We start from the raw sequence: 19,106 nt of genomic DNA, 5'->3' as shown, positions 1-19,106 counted from the left end.
TTTTCACAACTGCATCAAGAAGAGAGATCGGTTGATAATTTGCTGTGGTCCCTTCATGAGTATTGGGACAATTATTGCAGATCTCCATAATGCTGGTACCCTTTCCTGGAACCAAATCGCATTGTATACTGCAGTTAAAATGGGTACTCCTGAAGAAAGCTCTGATCTGCACCTGTCCACTGGGACTCAGTTATGATCTAGGGCCTTGTGTAGTTTCCGGCTAAGAGTTACCAGCTGAACTTTGCTTTCAGAGAATTTGTTTGTTATTAATTTGCTTTCTGGTGTGCTCAACGATATAACATCTCGGATTTCCTCCGTGAAACATTCTTTATACATTCGTCCTTCATTCCCCTGAATTATTCCATTACTGCACTGTTTTCTTTGGTGTGGAAGATTGTATAACGATGAAAAAGAATTGAACCAGAAGGCAGACTTAATAGTGCTCTCTAACTATCTTGGGGTACCTTGTGATCGCCACCTTACTAGCTCCCAGAAGAGCCAGGTGATTTTCTTCTGAGGGCTTCCATGAGAGCCTGCCAAGTGTTTGTTTTTAACTTGCTTATTTTGTATTTACCAGACACTTATACTTTTGCCTTTGCTCTTTTAGATGCGTTTCTCCATCAGGAGTGTCATGTCTTGTTTTCAGTGCCACTGAAAGAGTAGATTTTAACTTGCTGCACTCATGCTCGAACCATTCTATATGCATGGTGTTGCAGTTACAGAAATTCCTACAATCTGAATCTGATTGTTGTCCTCCTTGCCTCCAAGTCAAGTTGATTACAGTTTCAAATCTAGGAACAATTTCTGGGAAGTCAATTGAAGATACGGACACATGCCTACAAGGCGCCTCCACGACCTAGGACTGGCATACATCAACCACCACCCGAACTTCTACCAACCCTCCAGACACCTGCGCTCCGCAGCCATCGCACACACACCCTGCATGCGCTGAAGCTACAATGGAGGACGCTCCTCTCTCCTACTACGCCACCAAGTGCTGGAACAACCTTCAACTTCAACTCTGAACAACCTCCTCCTCCACGAATTCAGAAAGGGACGCAAGGCCCTTTTTTCAACTGATCCCAGCAAGATCCTAGAGCCTGGATACCCTCGCAGGTGATTAGTCACCCTCTACAAATCCGAGTTGACCGAGTGATAGATATACAACTGCCCCAGGATCCCAAGAAAATATTTCACACACTAAAGACTAATGATGTCCTGGCAAATGTTTTGAATTTTGCATGTGATATAGATAGAGTTCCATACACTCATAAATATTGGCATTGTTAACCTCACATATAGGCAGACATAGGTCTTCCCGAATCAGTGGGGTGTATTGCTCAAAGTATATAATAAAGAGGTTTGACATTAACTAGTCTCACAGTTCGTCTTATATTTCTACCATGGTAGCCATCATAGTGGCCCATAACCCTAGAACAAACTCTCCCCGTCCACTACAGAATAATTGGCAAACAGAGCGGAGCCCCATGTCTAAAGAGGTGATGAACGTACATGCGACCACCTCACTTGCGGAATTAGGTATTTTCCCCACTGTAATCGAAAATCCTGGGGTAACATGCTCCCAGTACGGCTATGTTGACCCTGGCTCATCGGCTTCCGTTGTGTCCTGCAGTAAAATGTTACACTCACTCTTTACCACCCAGTCTTTGTACTTCTCTCCATGATACTGAAGATTTACTGTGAACTTTTCTTTGAGGCACTGATCTCACAAGTGTATTCAAGGTGCTAGGTTAAGTTACGGAACCCGAATACTAATGCAAGAAGGAAATGGTTTCTTTCCTTTGTAGCATGTACAGCTGCAGGAACTAGCAATATCTGAGAGGAGCATGTATTCTAACATTCAGCACCATAGCTACAAGGTGATTTCCAAATGTATTGATAATGCTTGTCCACAAAGCGACCTCACAGCATTGGATTTAGGCAGCTAGCACCACTTCTTAATTTGTAAAGAAATAAGTGCCAGGGCCCTCATGAGGAGGCCACTGCAGCTTGCGCCACCCGTTGCCTCTGCCCGTGCAGCCAATGACAGCACCAACACACTACTAATCATCACTCTTAAAAGCGTGACAATGCCAGGCCCCCAGAGCTATAAAATCGCCCTGGGTAGTAGGTATTATTCATTTTTTTATTGTGTGTTGAATTAATAAACAGCTGTTGTCCTCATCTCTAAATGCGACTGACAGTGCCACCATGTGCAGACTGTCATAGGTGCCAGTGCTGACAATTAAGTGCCGGTGCTGAGCACCGGAAACTACCGGCTCAAATAAAAGCACTGGCTAGCACTCAGGGCAACATACCGGAGCTTAGAGACTTGAGGTCAGGCTGGAACTCCCCACATTTAGGAAGATAGGTTCAACAATGCATGATTTTTAGGTTGAGCCTACCAGAAAGCATAGCTCTCTTGTAAAAAAACAGACCTATTGTCAGTTTACCAAGAACTTATGCATTTAAAGCACACCCATTGCTTATCATTGATTGGATTTATTGTCACTTTCATTTGCTTGCTTGTTATGTGAGGGCTTGCCTTGTCCATCTTGAGTTGGTCCCTTCCCTGAAGTATAGCCTCTTTACTCGTGTCCTTCCACTGCTTACTTTTATGGAACTATTTCATTCTTTTGGCTTAAGCACTCTGCGAGAGTGCGTGTGTTTTCCAGTTTTCTCCTTGTGAGCTTCTCTCTCCTCGTGCTCAGTGCTGTTTGCTACCATCCATGTACTTCCCTTCCCCAGTGCTCTTTGTTGCCCTCATACATGTGCTTCTCCCATGTGTGCTTCTTTCACTCCCCTTGGCCTGTGTAGCTCTCTCTCTCTCTCGTTGACCTTTCTCCTGCCCTGTGTTGCTTTCCCTTGTGTGCTGTTTTCCCCTCCAACCACCCACTCCACTTTGCTTCCCGACGCCAGCAGCATTCCTCTATTTGAATGACAATTTACATTTTATTTTACTTCAAAAAGTTCATTTGTACTACTTTTTTTTTGTAATCAGTAAAACAAAAAGGCACTCACTTCTATTAGATAATACATGAGAGCATATTTAACATCTAAGCTATGAAGAGCTCTCTCAGCTACCAAATCTAAGGGAAAAAGACTGGCAGCTCTATCATTTAGTTGAGGTGGAAAGGGGAAACTCCTTTGGGGAGGATCTTTGGATTGGTTCTGAGAAGGGTGTGTCCCTAAAGACCCAAATGAAGGGCCTGCAATTCACTAATGCATCTGAGGGAGGTCATAGCTATGAGGAAAGCTAATTTCCAGGTAAGGATATGTAAGAGGCAACAATGCAAGGTTTTAAAGGTGGGAGACCCCTGAGCCTGGCAAGCACCACATTAAGGGTCCATGTGGGGACAGTGATGACTGTCAGAGGGTGATCTTCTTAAGGTCTTCCATAAAGGCTTTGGGGACTGGGGTGCAAATGAGGAAGATGTTCAGCGCCTTGAGACCCTCATGGGTGAGTAGTGTCACTCTACAAATCCCGGATTGATTGATTATGCATCTATACAGCCATGACAACTAGATGAGGCCACTGAGAAGTGGAGTGGAGGCCTGTTTGTAGTTGGCTAAGATAACAAATGATTTCCTGGGCGCTAGGTTTAAGAGGGTCCAGGAGATTGGAAATAGAATAGTGGATGAACCCTTCCATTTTGCAGAATACAAAGCCCTTGTGGTAGGTTTGCGTAATTGTGTAGAATCTCCTTGCATTCTAGCAGGAAATGCACATAATCGAATTCTAAGACCTCAGGCACCAGACTGCTAGACTGAGTCGCTTAGGGGCTTGGAGTCTAATCTGGCCTTGAGTTCCATGTGAGGACATCAGGCCACTTGGTGAGCTTCGCATGGGGCTGATGGACATCTTGAGAAGTGTTGAGTACCAGGGCTGTCTAGCCCACAAGGAGGCCGCCAGGATAAATGTTATAAATGTTGGCACACAAGGAGGCCAACAGGATAAAATGTTAGAAATGTTTGCTGCATCTTCCATACAACATACGGAAGCAGTGGGAGGGACGGAAAAGCCTACAGAGTACCAAGAGGCGACGTTTTATAAATTTTGTGTGTTCAGGTGTGGTAAACAGGTCTATCTGCAGGGTGCCCAGCGTTCGTTGAAAGTACTCGAGTAGGACTTGTGGGTGGAGTTCCCACTCATGGACTTGTTGATGTGTCCAGCTGAGCAGATCTGCAAAGTCGTTGTCCATTGACCAGGAGGTGTAGGCAGCGGTGGAGAACCCAGTGACAGATTTCCTGTGCCAATGCTGAGAGATAAGGGGTGTGCCATCATACTTATGATTAGCACCGTCATGTAATTGGCTTGTTGATGCAGATGTATGACATCCTGAAGGGTAGTCATATGGAGTGTTCTGACAGAAAGTATCGATTAAGGTCCCTGAGGTCTAAGACTGGCATGAAGGAGCGGTCCTTCTCGGGGATGAGGAAGTATAGATAATAGATGTCCCTGCACCAACGGTGAGAGTGCACTCTTTCTATTGCTCCTTCATGGAAGAGCGCCTGGACATCTTCCTTTAGAAGGCTGAGATGTTCTCTGCCGAGGATAGGTGTGTGGGGTGGGACATTGGGAGGGGCTGTGAGAAGTTCTTGGCAGTATGCATTATGAACCACCACCAGAACCCACTGATCTAATGCGACTTCCTACCAGCGGGAGAAAAAATGCTGCAATCTCCCCCGAAAGGTGATGTGACATCGGGGAGGGGTGTGTGTGGCAAGTCAGTGCCTAGAGGTGGAGGCTCCTTTTCGTAAGTCACCCCTCCCCCTGCCTTTGTTGTTATTGCCCCAGTAGGCATCTCTGGTATGGCCCCTGCCCGCCTGCAAGTGCCTCTGATAAGAATGTTGGAATCAGGAGCGGTGCCCTTGGTGCCTCCTCGAAGCTGCTGCATTCAAAATTAGCCTCTGGAAGCAGAGGTTTGAAGGGCACCCATTGATTTAGTGATATCGGTGCCCTTTATCTTCTCCAGCAACTCATCAACCTGAGTCCCAAATAGGTGCTTCCCATCACAGGGCAGGCTGCTGAACCTTGCTTAAACTCCGAAATATGGCATCAGAGAAGGATGCAAGTATTCATCCTCTGAGCAAGTTTTCCAGGCTTTTCTCGGTGAGGAGTATGGCCTCAAAGTCTTCGAGGGATAGGGAGTCTGCTTCAAAGGGGTCTTTTGCTACAAATGGAGGCACGGCTTCACCGTGGCATTGGCGCTTGGCAGTCGAAAGAGTTTGACACGCTTGGAAGGGTGTGTCCTCAGAGGCAGCAGCAACCATGCAGGCTGTGGTGTTTTGTTGGGCTCGACCCAAGGGAGTCAGGCTAATTACCCGACTTCCTCTGGTGCAGTGCTCTTTCTCAGTATGAGGGTTCTTGAGTGGCTCAGAGTGGATGTGAGAGCCGACTGTACTTACACCCTGGCAGAGCTCATCTACATCTGGACAACGCCCAGTGCCATGACCCCTGGCCCTCCCACCCCCGCAGATACACCATAGTCGAACTCTACACGCTCGACCTCGGACGCTACAACAAACACTTGCACCACGCCGACCCAGGCTCCAAGTTAGGACCTTTCACCTGCACCCACTAGACCTTCACCTGCCACAGCACACACACCAGCCCTACCCCGAACTCAACACAGACAGCATCTGACTAAAAACACCAACTCGCATGCGCCCTTCTCAACACAGACTCACTATGCAAACACACCGCCAAGGTTCAGAACTTCTCTCCACCTTCACACCCAACGTCCTCTTTCTCACTGCGGTTTGGGTCACCCCCACTTTCCGTGCCTGACACTGCCATCATTATACCCGAAAGATACAAGATCCCCTAGGCCATCGCATCAACAAGCCTGGTGGATGGATCGCCATCATACAGAAGGAATCCATGCACTGCACCACCACAAATGACGACATTACCCCTTCCACAGAACACCTCAAATTGCGACTTCAAACGGACAGCAAAACCACCATCAGGGGCACCCTCGTATACCATCCGCCACAATCACGTCCAGTCTTCTGCCACTTCATCGCCCCCCTCGCCGAAGACTCCAACAACTACATTTTCCTCGGGGACCTCAACTTCCATCTCGACAACCACAATGACATCAACACTACCAACTTCCTCAATAGCTTGAACAACATTGGACACACCCAACTCATCCACAACCCCAGGCCACAGGCCATCTTCACCTACAATGACCGCATCAGGTACAGCCACACCACAGAACTCACATGGACCGACCACTCCTTCGTTCACTTCAACATCACCAGCTCATGGACTTCTGTCTCCAGTCTGCCTAATGCCCCCCACTGCAGCAGGAGCAAAGTCTCAAAGGACACATGGATCAATGTCCTCAAGACCACACAACCCATCTCCTCCAACAAAAGCTCCCCATGGGACGCATCCTGTTGGCCCTCAGCACTCAGACCTACTCCTACCCCAACTGACCACGCTAGGAACAGAAGCATCATTCTGGACAACAAGCTAACCATGATGACTCAGGTCAACTCTGTCTCCTCCTCCTGCCTCTTCATCCTCAGCATGCTTCATATGACATTCAAATGGCAATCCCAAAGTTCAAGACGCACCATCACCCAGGCCCTCATCTCCAGCTGACTGGACTACAGCAACGCTCTCTACGCAGGGATCGCAGCTCACCTTCTCAGACTACAGATCATACAGAATGCTGCAGCCAGACTCATCCTGGCTTTCCCTAGACAAACCCACATCACCTCCTACTTCAGGCAATTCCACTGGCTCCTTGTACAAAAAAGATGCCAGTTCAAGCTACTGACACACTGCGAACCCACCCAGTTGAAGCACCACATGAACTTCCATCAACCCACCAGACACCTCCGCTCCGCATCCCTTTCTCTAACCCTCACTCCCCGCATCCGATGAAGCAGATGCAATGGTCACTCTAGCTCTTACCTAGCAGCGAAGACATGGAACAAACTACCCTTTCATCTACGGACCTCCCCATTTCTTCCAGAGTTCCAAAAGTCCCTGAAAACCTGACTATTCGACTAAATCAACTGGACACTATCAGTGCCTGGATACCCACACTGGTGTCAGGAAGCACTCTACAAATCTACAGATTGATTGATTGAACATGGACTCAATGCCCATAGGCATTGCCCAGTAAGGGCGGAATCACGGTGCATCCTGTGACTAGAGAGTCTTCTTGAAAGAAAAACAGCCTGCAAACGTCTGAGCCCAACACTAGATGGCAGGAGACTGCAGAGCATGAGTATCTACAGCAACACATGCTAAGAACATGTATTTACTAAGTAGCAGATTTTGAGATCGCTCTTACGCTGCAGGATGGCAATTTCCAGCCCACTGGCAAAAGCGCGCTCAAAGGAAGTCTGACTGCATCCTTTCAACAAAATACAAACCTGTTGTATATCACTACAATATAATGTCATCCAGATGTAAGAGTTGTCAGTCATTCTCCGCAGACAGTCCAGGCAATACAACTTAATTTCTATTAGCAGCATATGCCAAATGTTGGATTTGTGACTGATCTTATTCAAGTGTGACATTAAAGATCTGTAAATAAAGTAGCATCAATTTGTTCATAGTCAGACATAAGTGGGAAACCTGGTGGACCTAACTCCATTTATTTTCTTCTTGATAAAGAGTGCCTTTCCTGGGTCTCCTGTGTGATTTTGGAACGCCGTTCTCACCAACGTTAGGTTCATCTTGGATTAAAACATTTACAGTTTAATATAGGATTTATGCTATGTTCTTTTGGGATTTTAACTCTGTCCCTAAATCTTTTCTTTAGACGAAAGCTAACTGCAAAGACATGAGAAGTCAAAATGGAGAAAAATGTCCCACTACGGGCATAGGAATATCAGATCTTAAGTGGCCTGCAGAATTAAGTTAGAGGTAATAAATTAAAAACTTAATGAGCAATCACAGAAATGTAGTTGGATCTTTATAATACCAGGGAGAGAACCCATCACTGTAGCAGGGACAGCCAAGGGCATCTTTATCACAATGTAGAGTCAGACAGCAAGGGTCATTGCGCACCTTGCTATTTACCCCTTAACTGAGACATCTGCACACTCTCCTACATGACTAATGTTGCTGCTGCTTGAAGCCCACAGCCTTTCAGGGTAGGTGGCTTAGAGGACACTGAGTGACTGGTAGCACCAGCAAGGGCCTCCTCAAGAAAGTTGTTCCAACCAGGCTTTTGTTACGTCAAGCCTACGAGAGAGCACAGCTGTCAAGTTGCAAAAGATCTATTTTGGGATTAACTGGACGTTTAGCTTGCTTATCATAGGTTGGCTTTATTGTCACTCCCATTTGCTTGCTTTTTATTTAATGGCTTTCTATGCTGCATCTTGTAAATGTTGTGTTCATCTCCCCAATGAAGCATAGCCTCTTTACAATCTCTTTGAGTGGCTGGCATTTGTACCTTCCACTAGTTTTTTTATTTTTATTTTAGATTAAGCACTCTGTGTAATTGTATGTGTTTTCCAGCTGTCTCCCTCATGTGCTTCACCCCCCCATGCCGTGCTTGTGTTGCTCTCTCATGGATAAGCATAAAGACCCACCTATCATCAAGTGCATGCTACTATCTCATACATACATGTAACCACATATATTCTAATCAAACCAGAAGGCACACCAGTACCAGTCCAAACTAGGACCCAAATTAGAACCCAAAGAAACAACCGCATGTAACAAAAAGATAAGAGACTTCAATCCTTACAATGTATACAAAGTTTATTAAACAATATCACATTTAAAAATTGTGAACAAGACAATACAATTAAAATGATAAAATGTATTAATTCAAATTAACCTGAGAGAAAAGACACTATGTGAAATCGTTACATTCATCAAAGAACGGTTATTACCAGTAAGATTCAATACATAAAAACCATCAGTCTGTTATATCTTCATTAAATCAGACACATGTGGTAGTTCCTGGATATAACCAATTCTGAAAGAACAAGCGTCGACGCGTTTCGGTGGTCATTGATCCCACCTTCATCAGGACAAAAAGCAATAATTTTCTCTCACCGTACAGATTAAAATATATAGAAACCTAGTTAAAACAAAATAATGAATTAAACAAATATACATAAATCCGAATTGATATCACAATATACAAACATATATACTAAAACAAATCAATTAATAATGCCCCCCCATTTAGAATTCACAATACATAATGGGACCCCTATCCATTTTCAAACTGGGGGCCTACATGTGAATTAATAAACATGTACTTATGTTCAAAAACCACAGTGGGCCCAAAACATTTTTTTTTTGGCCACATATCCCTAGTGGATCAAAACTCGTTATCAAAATGTTCACACAATTGTTTTTGGGGTTCCATCAAGCATTCCAATCATGCAAAACCCTGGATGTCAGAAAAAATATTAGCATCGTTTGACAAGCCATACGTATATAAAATATACAAGGCTACATTAATCATTCATAATGCATGGTATCAAAATCATAAATCCTACTTTCACCTTCCATGTGGCAGGTGTGGTAACATACAACATTCAAACACATCCACAGTGTGGAATGAACTGCAAACTGGAGACGTACCTCTTATTAGTTTATGTGTCAAGAGAATGGTTACATAATGGCCAACCCATCTGTAATTTCAAAAATTAGCGTGGTCTGTAAGATCCACCCTTGTCGAGTTCAGTGCATATAATCCTAATAGGGAAACAACGCAAGCAATTGAATTGTCAGAGTTGCACCCAAACCAATAACAGGTAGAAGGAAGTGGTTAAAATCTCCAGCTTACCATGGCCAAATAATGTATATTTTAAATTGGTCCGTGGGGATGTATCAAAAAAGTCACGGGGTAATCCCTGATGTATATCATATGTGGTTATGTGCCATAGATAACGCGTCATCTAATCCACCTATAATGTCAACATATTACATATTTTAATTCAAGTAGCAATTTTGAGAATGCTTATTATGCTGGGTTTGTTATGGTTATAACTGTATATAGTATTAGTGTCCATACATCATAAAGGCTATAGTCAAATCAGATTAAAAAAGTTCGCTATCTTTAAGGTATGTGGTATAATTATTACCAACTACCTAGTTTCTTGCCCGATAATGAACAAAAGGAAAGGGAGAGGCAAAGGAGAAATGTGCAGGTCACTAATATCTGTGCATATCATTAATTTAGAGCGTCCGTTTCTATGTGAGGCATCAACCTCAAGAGGAATACCTGGAAACAAGAAACTGCAGGTATTGGAGGAAACAAATTACAGATTTCCCATTATTAATCTATCTAAACGTACTTTAACAGAGATGGAATTGGAAGTATTGGAACAAGGTTTTAGCTTTGCTCCATCCACACGAGCCAATACATTTTTATTGGAGAAGGACCTCAAGTCCTTCTTTCGGAAGATCAGACTAACAAGGTTTCTTGAAAATAAACAATATAGTGAAGAGACCAATATCTCTGGACTCAAACATAAATCGACCTTTACGCCTCATATCAGTCAGGTAGACAGGAAGAAGAATTTAGGTTTTTGAACAAGTTGTGGAAACAAAAATACGTAACATTTGGGAGCACTAACCCCCCATTGTCCACAATATTAGTATACAATAGAGAGAAATTATTTCCGACCTTCAAAACGATTTAAATATAACAATCAAACCCGCCGATAAGGGGGGGTGGGGTTGTTATTTTTGATACCCTGACTATGACAGGTGGGTGATGAATCTACTCAATGTAGAGGCTCATTATATCAAGGTATCTATGAACAATTGGCATTTATTAAACAAGGAAATCTCTACGCTTCTCTTAGCAGCCAAAGACAATGAGTGATTTTCAGATAAAGAATATAGGTTCTTGTGCAATGACAGACCCGTTATCCCAGCGATATACGGCCTGCCTAAAATACACAAGGATCCTAGAAACCCACCCCTTAGACATAATGTGAGCTGCATTAACTCTCCGTTTGAACCACTGAGCAAGTACATAGACAGTTTTTTAAAACCACTAGTTCAAAAACAAAAATCCTATATCAAGGACTCTGGCCACATGATTACCACTATCGAAGGCCATGAGTTTAATTACTAAACCCAACTTCTGGTTATTCTTGACATAGAGGCCCTCTACACGAATATTCCCCAGGATGCAACCCTTAAAGTCATCCGTGGCATCCTGGGTCCAGCTGAGTGTAGAGGGGCACGCGCAAAATTTCATTCTGGCGTGCATGGAGTTGGTTCTGAAACAGAATTTATTTCGGTTTAAGGATGATCTCTATCTTCAACGTAAGGGTACCAGTATGGGGGCCACCTATGCCCCCAGTCTGGCCTGCCTATATGTGGGACAATTTGTGGAGACGCACATCTTCAATGAGTCTGCTCCATTTTACGGGAATGTCGTGAAGTGGAGCAGATTCATAGACGACATCTTTATCATTTGGGAAGGAACAGTTGAGATATTGGGGAAATTTTTGGAATGGTTAAACTTGGGGGATGTTAACCTTAGGTTCACGTCAGAATATAGTAATCAGAGCGTACATTTTTTAGATTTGAGGATTAAAGATAATAGTGGAAGATTGGGAGTCGAGTTATTTTCTAAACCTACAGATAAGAATACTCTGTTACATTACTCGAGCTTCCCCCCCAAAGCACAAAAAGACAACATTCCCTTCGGACAGTTCCTCCGTCTTCGGCGGAACTGTTCGTCCCTGAATGACTTCTACAAACATTCTGAGGTTTTAAAAACCAAACTTAAGAGACAGAGGCTATCCTAGGAAATTAATTTCTCATTCCTTTAAACGGGCCCGATTTTACAACCGGGACAGCATGTTGAAGGAGGAGTACTGAGGAAACAACAGGAAGGAGATGCACAAAAATTTGTATTTGTGAGCCAATATTCCTGTCTGAGTAACAAAATAAAAAATATTATAAATTCGAACTGGAGCATCCTGAATGATACTGCATCTGCCAAATTGGAGAAACCCCCTATTCGCCTTTAAGCGAAATAATAATTTGAGAAAGGAACTGGTACACACATATAGAGAAGCCTCCACTATGCATCAACGGACGTTGATGGGCACTCAAGCTATTGGAAACTATAAATGTAGCCATTGCAATATGTGTGGACAGTGTTTGGAGGGTAAAGAGGTGGTTTGTAATAAACGTACCTTGGCCTCCAAAACCTTAAACAACTGTAGAAGTAGGAATTTAGTGTATTTGCTCCTATATCCCTGCAATCTGGGATATATTGGTGAGACGTCTAGATAACTCCGTACCAGATTGGGGGAACATAAGTCTGCAATAAAAAATAGAAAGGAAAGTGCTCCACTTGTTAGTCACTTTATGAAGGAAGGTCACACCCCCACGGATTTTAGGTGGTTTATTATTGAAAAAACTAGAAGGTAACAAAAGATCAGGAGATTTAACATTAAAACGCAAGAATCGTGAACAATGGTACATTTCGATTCTTGACACTATCTGACCGGGCCTGAATACGAAGGAGGATTGGATGAGATTAACAGAATAGATGTGTAGGTACCTCTGCATTCCTTATTCCACACAAGTGTGTGGTCCATGGAGGGTTTTCCTTTGTTTACATGGGTGGTGTACCGGCAGCCATCAATGTTACTCTGGTAGCCACACTAGGACCCCTCAGATTATGCACACAAGTTTTAAATTTGCATCCAGTTATAATGGAAGTAGGGTTAAAGGCCAGAGATGTTTGGCTTATTATACATATATCATTTGGCTATATCTTTTTATTTATTTAATTTTAGATAAAATAGTTGCAGTTTTTAAATACCCCCTGTAGATCAGAAATGGGAATAGTTTCCACAGACCGCCATGCGTTAGCCATAAATGGAATAGAATATTGCATTAGCAATTGTTTTTGCCCACTTCATCTTGTAATACTATGGATGTGTTTTTGAGGTGGGCCCCACAATCGTTCTCTATTGCAACAAGCCGCTTTAAGACTAACAGGGCAGAAGAGTCGCATTATGATGACGCCTCGCCACAGGTGAGAATAATTTTGTTAAAGTTGAACGTATAAAATCGAACGCGAAACAGTCCGTCAATCGTCTCAATAACTGGAGACGAAACACACGGGGACGATCCAGTGAAGCACGTGGAGATTTTCTTGATCCGTAATAGGAGGTAAGCGTTCGATAACAATATATACGGCTCCACTGTTGGGAACCGCATGTTAGGTCCTTAAAACACACGATAGTTACTATGCTTTATAATTCGTCCATGTCCAAAATGTGGGAGGGATTTTGGCATCTACAACCACTGTTCTTAAATATAGCAAGGGGGTTTGATCTCCTAGAAAAAACGGACGCCCTAAATTAATGATATGCACAGGTATTAGTGACGTTCACATTTCTTCTTTGCCTCTCCCTTCCCTTTTGTTCATTATCGGGCAAGTAACTAGGTAGTTGGTAATAATTATACCACATACCTTAAAGATAGCAAACTTTTTTAAATCTTATTTGAATATAGCCTTTATGATGTATGGACAGTAATACTATATATAGTTATAACCATAACAAACCCAGTATAATAAGCATTCTCAAAATTGCTACTTGAATTAAAATATTTAATATGTTGACATTATAGGTAGATTAGACGGCGCGTTATCTATGGCACATAACCACATATGAAATACATCAGGGATTACCCCGTGACTTTTTTGATACATCCCCACAGACCAATTTAAAATATACATTAATTAGCCAAGGTAAGCTGGAGATATTAATCACTTCCTTCTACCTGTTATTGGTTTGGGTGCAACTCTGACAATTCAATTGCTTGCGTTGTTTCCCTATTAGGATTATATGCACTGAACTCTACAAGGGTGGATCTTACAGACCACGCTAATTTTTTAAATTTCAGACGGGTTGGCCATTATGCAACTATTCTCTTGTTACATAAACTAATAAGTGGTAGGTATCCAGTTTGAAATTCATTCCACACTGTGGATGTGTTTGAATGTTGTATGTTACCACACCTGCCACATGGAAGGTGAAAGTAGGATTTATGGTTTTGATACCATGCATTATGAATGATCAATGTGCCTTGTATATTTTATATACATATGGCTTGTCAAATGATGCTAATAGTTTGTCTGACATCCAGGGTTTTGCATGATTGGAATGCTTGATGGAACCCCAAAAACAATTGTGTGAACATTTTGATAACAAGTTTTGATCCACTAAGGATATGTGGCCAAAACAAATGTTTTGGGCCCACTGTGATTTTTGAACATAAGTACATGTTTATCAATTCACATGTAGGTCCCCAGTTTGAAAATGGATAGGGGTCCCAACATGCATTGTAAATTCTAAATGGGGGCCATTATTAATTGAATTTTTTGTATATATGTTTGTATATTGTGAGATATATTCGGATTTATGTATATTTGTTTAATTCATTATTTTGTTTTAACTAGGTTTATATATATATTTTAATCTGTATGGAGAGAGAAAATTATTACTACGGCATGTGTCTGATTTAATGATGATATAACAGACTGATGGTTCTATGTATTGATTCTTACTGGTTATAACCGTTCTTTGATGAATGTAACAATTTCACATAGTATCTTTTCGCTCAGGTTAATTTGAATTAATGCATTTTATCATTTTAATTGTATTGTCTTGTTGACAATTTTTAAATGTGATGATATTTTTTAATAAACTTTGTATACATTGTAAGGATTGAAGTCTCTTATCTTTTTGTTACATGCGGTTGTTTCTTTGGGTTCTAATTCGGGTCCTAGTTTGGACCGGTACTGGTGTGCCTTCTGGTTTGATTAGAATAAATGTGGTTACATGTATGTACGAGATAATAGCACGCACTTGATGATAGGTGGGTCTTTATGCTTATGCAAGAGATTCTTCTCTTTATACTTACCTGAGGTACCCTGTCTCTTGGTTAGTGGGGTCTCTCCCTATTTTGTAAACATGTGTTGCTCTCTCACCCTTGTGCTTCTCCCTTTGTCCCAGAGTTGTTCAGCATCGCCCAAATAACATTGGCAAAGTCAACAGGTCCCAAAGGTGAGATCTAACGGCTCAGCTAATGCTTGCTAAGGTACCCCACTCGGAAGTGTCCATTTAGATGGGCAGTGCAAGGACAAGTCTAGACTAGAGCAACAAGAATCTAGGAATGTTCCAGGCTCCACTAGACGCTTCTTAGTTAAAGGCAGACAAGCGGTGAGACACAGCAGTCCAGAGTCTAGACAAAGCGAGCAACTAATTTGAGAGAGGTGATATTGGTGTGTTCCACCTCAAAATCTTTACAACAGCGACTGCAGATGATGAACAGCCAAACCAGCATCCAAAGGAGAGCACAAATATTGATCCCATCTTAGCTCAACATATAGGGAATCCATAGGGTTGTCCCATATTAAGAGACACCAGTCAAAAAAGGTGCATCTTTCCTTAAAATGCTTAACTAGTATTAGATTTGAAGAGGGATCCCTTTTGGTCACAAAATATATGGACTGCATCATGGCTACAATGCATACCGGGGTGTAATCAAGAAAAGATGGCAACTGAGAAGTGGACTGAAGAAGTGAAGGACTTAAAAGGTGCTGACATTTGCTTGAAGCAATGGGGGTCCTTTTCAAGCCCACACATACAAATACAGCTTTTCCATTTACTCAATCGTTTCCAAGACAGTCATCAAATGCCAGTGCTTTCTTCTTGCAAGACAACACATTGATTTTGGCTACCAGGTATCTTTGGGTTTTCATTCTATCAGGGCTGCTTAAAAATGCAGACCAGTGGTGACAGAATGCACACATGTAAAGCAAAAATGATGCAAAACATAATTTAAATGCTCCGACTCAAGTTACAACTAGCCGGCTGGAACCATTACTTTCCAGAGAGGATTACCTCATGCCATGAGATGTTTAACGAACCATCTCAAGCCACACATCAGGTTGAATTTAAACCTGTCCGGCTCTGCCTTGTAGAGAAACTATTTAGCAATTTACAGTCAAGAAACATGAAAATGCTTTAGCAGCCAGCTCTTGGCCCTCATTCTTTACAGTGATGCTAGGGCATTATTGAAACCTCAGCAGAGACTTCTTGGAAGGTTGTAAGTGAGCCCTGGTCTGCATTTCTGGTACTTTAGGAGCGAACGTCTGATCTTCTCTTTTTGGACCTGTAGGGCGCTCCCCATGCTCTTTGATCTCTAGTCCTGCAGGATATATACCTGACATGTACTGTGAACTCAGCTGCACATCTACTTTGCACTTGGCAAGACTCCCTGGTGTGTCTTGTTCTCCAAGATGCACTGGCTCTCTACACTTTCTCTACAGGATGGTTACATGGCATAATCTGTTTTTGCAAAAGTTGAAGCCTACTATAAGTTCTGTTCCTTCAGATAAACACCTTGCTATAGGTTCTCGTTGCACCAAGGAGCATTCCATGCTATTTGCTATTGGGTCCAGGCGGACATAATCCATATTATCTGTTGCTCCAGGCCTTTCGCCCTGCTTTGTACGATCTGCTGCTGCAGGTGAATTCCCAGTTTTGCGCTAATTGTTTTTGCAAATAAACTCCCTGCTTTGCACTTTCAATTCCCGCAGGCCACTCTTCATACTTATGTGCTATATTTGTGAAGGATGCAATCACTTCTCTCTGCTTGGGGTGCTATCTCCATATACTCACTGTTCTTGTGCTTCCTTGGTGTATGCAGCAGTGTTCAATATCTTCCTGATCCAGTCGCAGATGGTAGAAATTACACTTGGGCAGCGAGGTAACCCAAAGACACCTGTAGGATGTAAGAGGGGCACTGTAAGCACAGACTGAAAGATACTCCCTCACGGTTCAAGAAGCACTGTGGATGAACTCATCTAGAGCAGTGCTTTTCGAACTTTTTATTACCATGATCTAATTTTTATGAGTTTGGCAATCCGCCTAGCTTAAACAGACATGGGATGCGGGGGCACTTTTAAAATTAATAGTAGACATGCTTTCAAAATGCAACAATATACTCTTTACATTTTTTTGTGTTCCTCTCTAACTGCAATGGCTTGTAAATGCCACAACCTTGACCACGCCCTTTGATATGACTTTATCAGACTGTGGCCAAGATATTCACCTGCCCATAAAAGTGCTAGACTCCTAACTACACTGAAACTGGAACACTTTTCACAGTGGGGTGCTGGCATGTGACATCTGCTCACTAAAATCACAAGGCTTCTGAGAAATCTTCATGCTGATACCAGTGATTTTAGCAAATTCGAAAAATCCTGAAGTGCCTCATTTTGGCTTTTCTAACTGCTGATATAGACTAAAATATGTGTGCAATTCATTTCAAAGTATTACATTTTGGTGTGTGTTACAAAAAATGACATCCTACTTCCATTCCTTTCACATTGCATGCACTTCAGCAAGATTGTCACATAGTTTGTTTTAAAAAAACTCCTCTCACTTTGCAGTCTGAGAAACAAAAATAAACACCTATCCCCATGTTAAAGGAATAAGCTGCAACTTGTCCAAGACTCAGACGGACATTTGACCTCTGTCTTTAAAGCACAGCAAATGTGAGAAGATAAATGCAAAATGTTAAGGCATCTTTATTTATTGCTCTTATGCGATCCTCCAGAAATGGTCTGGTGAGCCACCTGCTGATCTAGAGCTTTGACCATACTGTACTCACCATAGAGCTCTACCCACTTTGTAACACCTTGCCCACAATGTTCACCACACACTACAGACCCAGGTCTCAAACCACACCTTAACTGTTCTGACCAAATCAACTGTAGTTAGTGCAGGAGACTGGTCTCATTACCTGCACTGAGCTCATACATAATTCTGAGCAATATGTAACTAGGAACATTTTTTATCATTACTAACCCTCGCTCTGGACGAGTGAAAGGGCCACACCGGTTGTCAGTTGTAATCAATACCCAGGGCAACCAAGAACAAATCTGAAATCACATTATTCGGGTAGTCTCTCTTCTCTCCAGCTTCACCACCTAAGAATCATCCAACAAGACTAGGTGTGCCACCAAAAAATACCTAATGAATGATATTTCTGGTCATCGAAGTGACATACTTAGTGATGGTGCTATATAAGATGCAAATAAATAATTGACATTGTCAGGGCTCTGACTGCACTTTACGATTACTATTCAAGAAATCTAACTGCACTTTAGTTAATGATATGCTGAGCTCTCACAGCAAAAAATTGTAGTAGCAGCTAAGTCCAATCACAATTTAATTATTGAGCAGAGATCTAAACAAACTAGGTTTGGACGAAACAGCTCTGGCCATACTAATTTCTGACTACAGTACAAGTAATCGATTAATCAAAGGAGGAAGGAAGAAGCAGAGATTCATTCTGCTTCCATTAGATATAGTCAAAAATTAAAGGGGAATGAATCACAGATCCTGTTCTTACCAGGGTCCAGGGTTCTTGTATGGTGAAGACCCTCATTCACATTAAGCATACAGTGTGTTATATCTTGATTCTCAGCTCTGTTGTTTAAGTGCGTAGCATCATCATTGGGTCTTTTATCACTTGAGTGGTCGGTTGTCCAAGTGATCTCATTATCCTACACTAGCACAAGTAAGCCATGCTATTGGTGCACAGAGAATTCAGACTCTTATGCAGGGGCAGGAATAAGCAAAGCTACTATTGAATTACCTTGGTGCTGTCCTCCAATCGATATCAAGTTGAACATTGGAGGAGATGGGCACTTCTGAGCTACAGCTCTCCTAGAAGAAAACGAAGTTACATGTGAGTGAGATCAAAATAGGAGTGTTAAATTCCCAGTGCAACACAATTACTTTAAAAAGGTCCAACACTTGAGCTACCATATGGCCGAATGTAACTTAGACTCACTTTTTCCAGCCCATAAGTTCCCATTTACAAATCACAGCTTTTTAGGTACCCTAGAAGCATCAAGGCATTTGGTAATAATATTCTATACTCTACACTACAACAGTCTTACTTACAATTGCCACTCTGCTTCTAGGCCAACTCACTTACCTCCCCCAGACCACGGAGTGCTAGTCTCCCACTCCATTACATCTCTTCTCTGACAATCTTCCAACATAAAATACAGCCACCTGGCAGTCAGCCTTACATTCTACTCAGCCCCTTA

At 42.4% G+C, this 19,106-nt stretch overlaps 1 protein-coding gene across 3 annotated transcripts in view; it reads right to left on the bottom strand.

Annotated features, from left to right (window-relative positions):
- Window positions 1-19,106, bottom strand: part of PPT1 (palmitoyl-protein thioesterase 1) — a 142,076-nt gene that overhangs the window by 82,979 nt on the left and 39,991 nt on the right. For all 3 annotated transcript variants that reach the window (XM_085648329.1, XM_085648327.1, XM_085648328.1), the window contains exons 4-5: window positions 18,647-18,717; window positions 16,663-16,765 (exon numbers count right to left, since the gene is read on the bottom strand). In XM_085648329.1, the coding sequence (XP_085504455.1) occupies window positions 16,663-16,765; window positions 18,647-18,717 (174 nt within the window). The remainder of the gene's footprint in view (window positions 1-16,662; window positions 16,766-18,646; window positions 18,718-19,106) is intronic.

This window comes from Triturus cristatus, chromosome 3_2 (assembly GCF_964204655.1).
Source record: "Triturus cristatus chromosome 3_2, aTriCri1.1, whole genome shotgun sequence".
Lineage (NCBI taxonomy): Eukaryota > Metazoa > Chordata > Amphibia > Caudata > Salamandridae > Triturus > Triturus cristatus.
The sequence above is the reverse complement of the archived record's forward strand: the minus strand, read 5'-3'. Positions and strand labels throughout refer to the sequence as shown.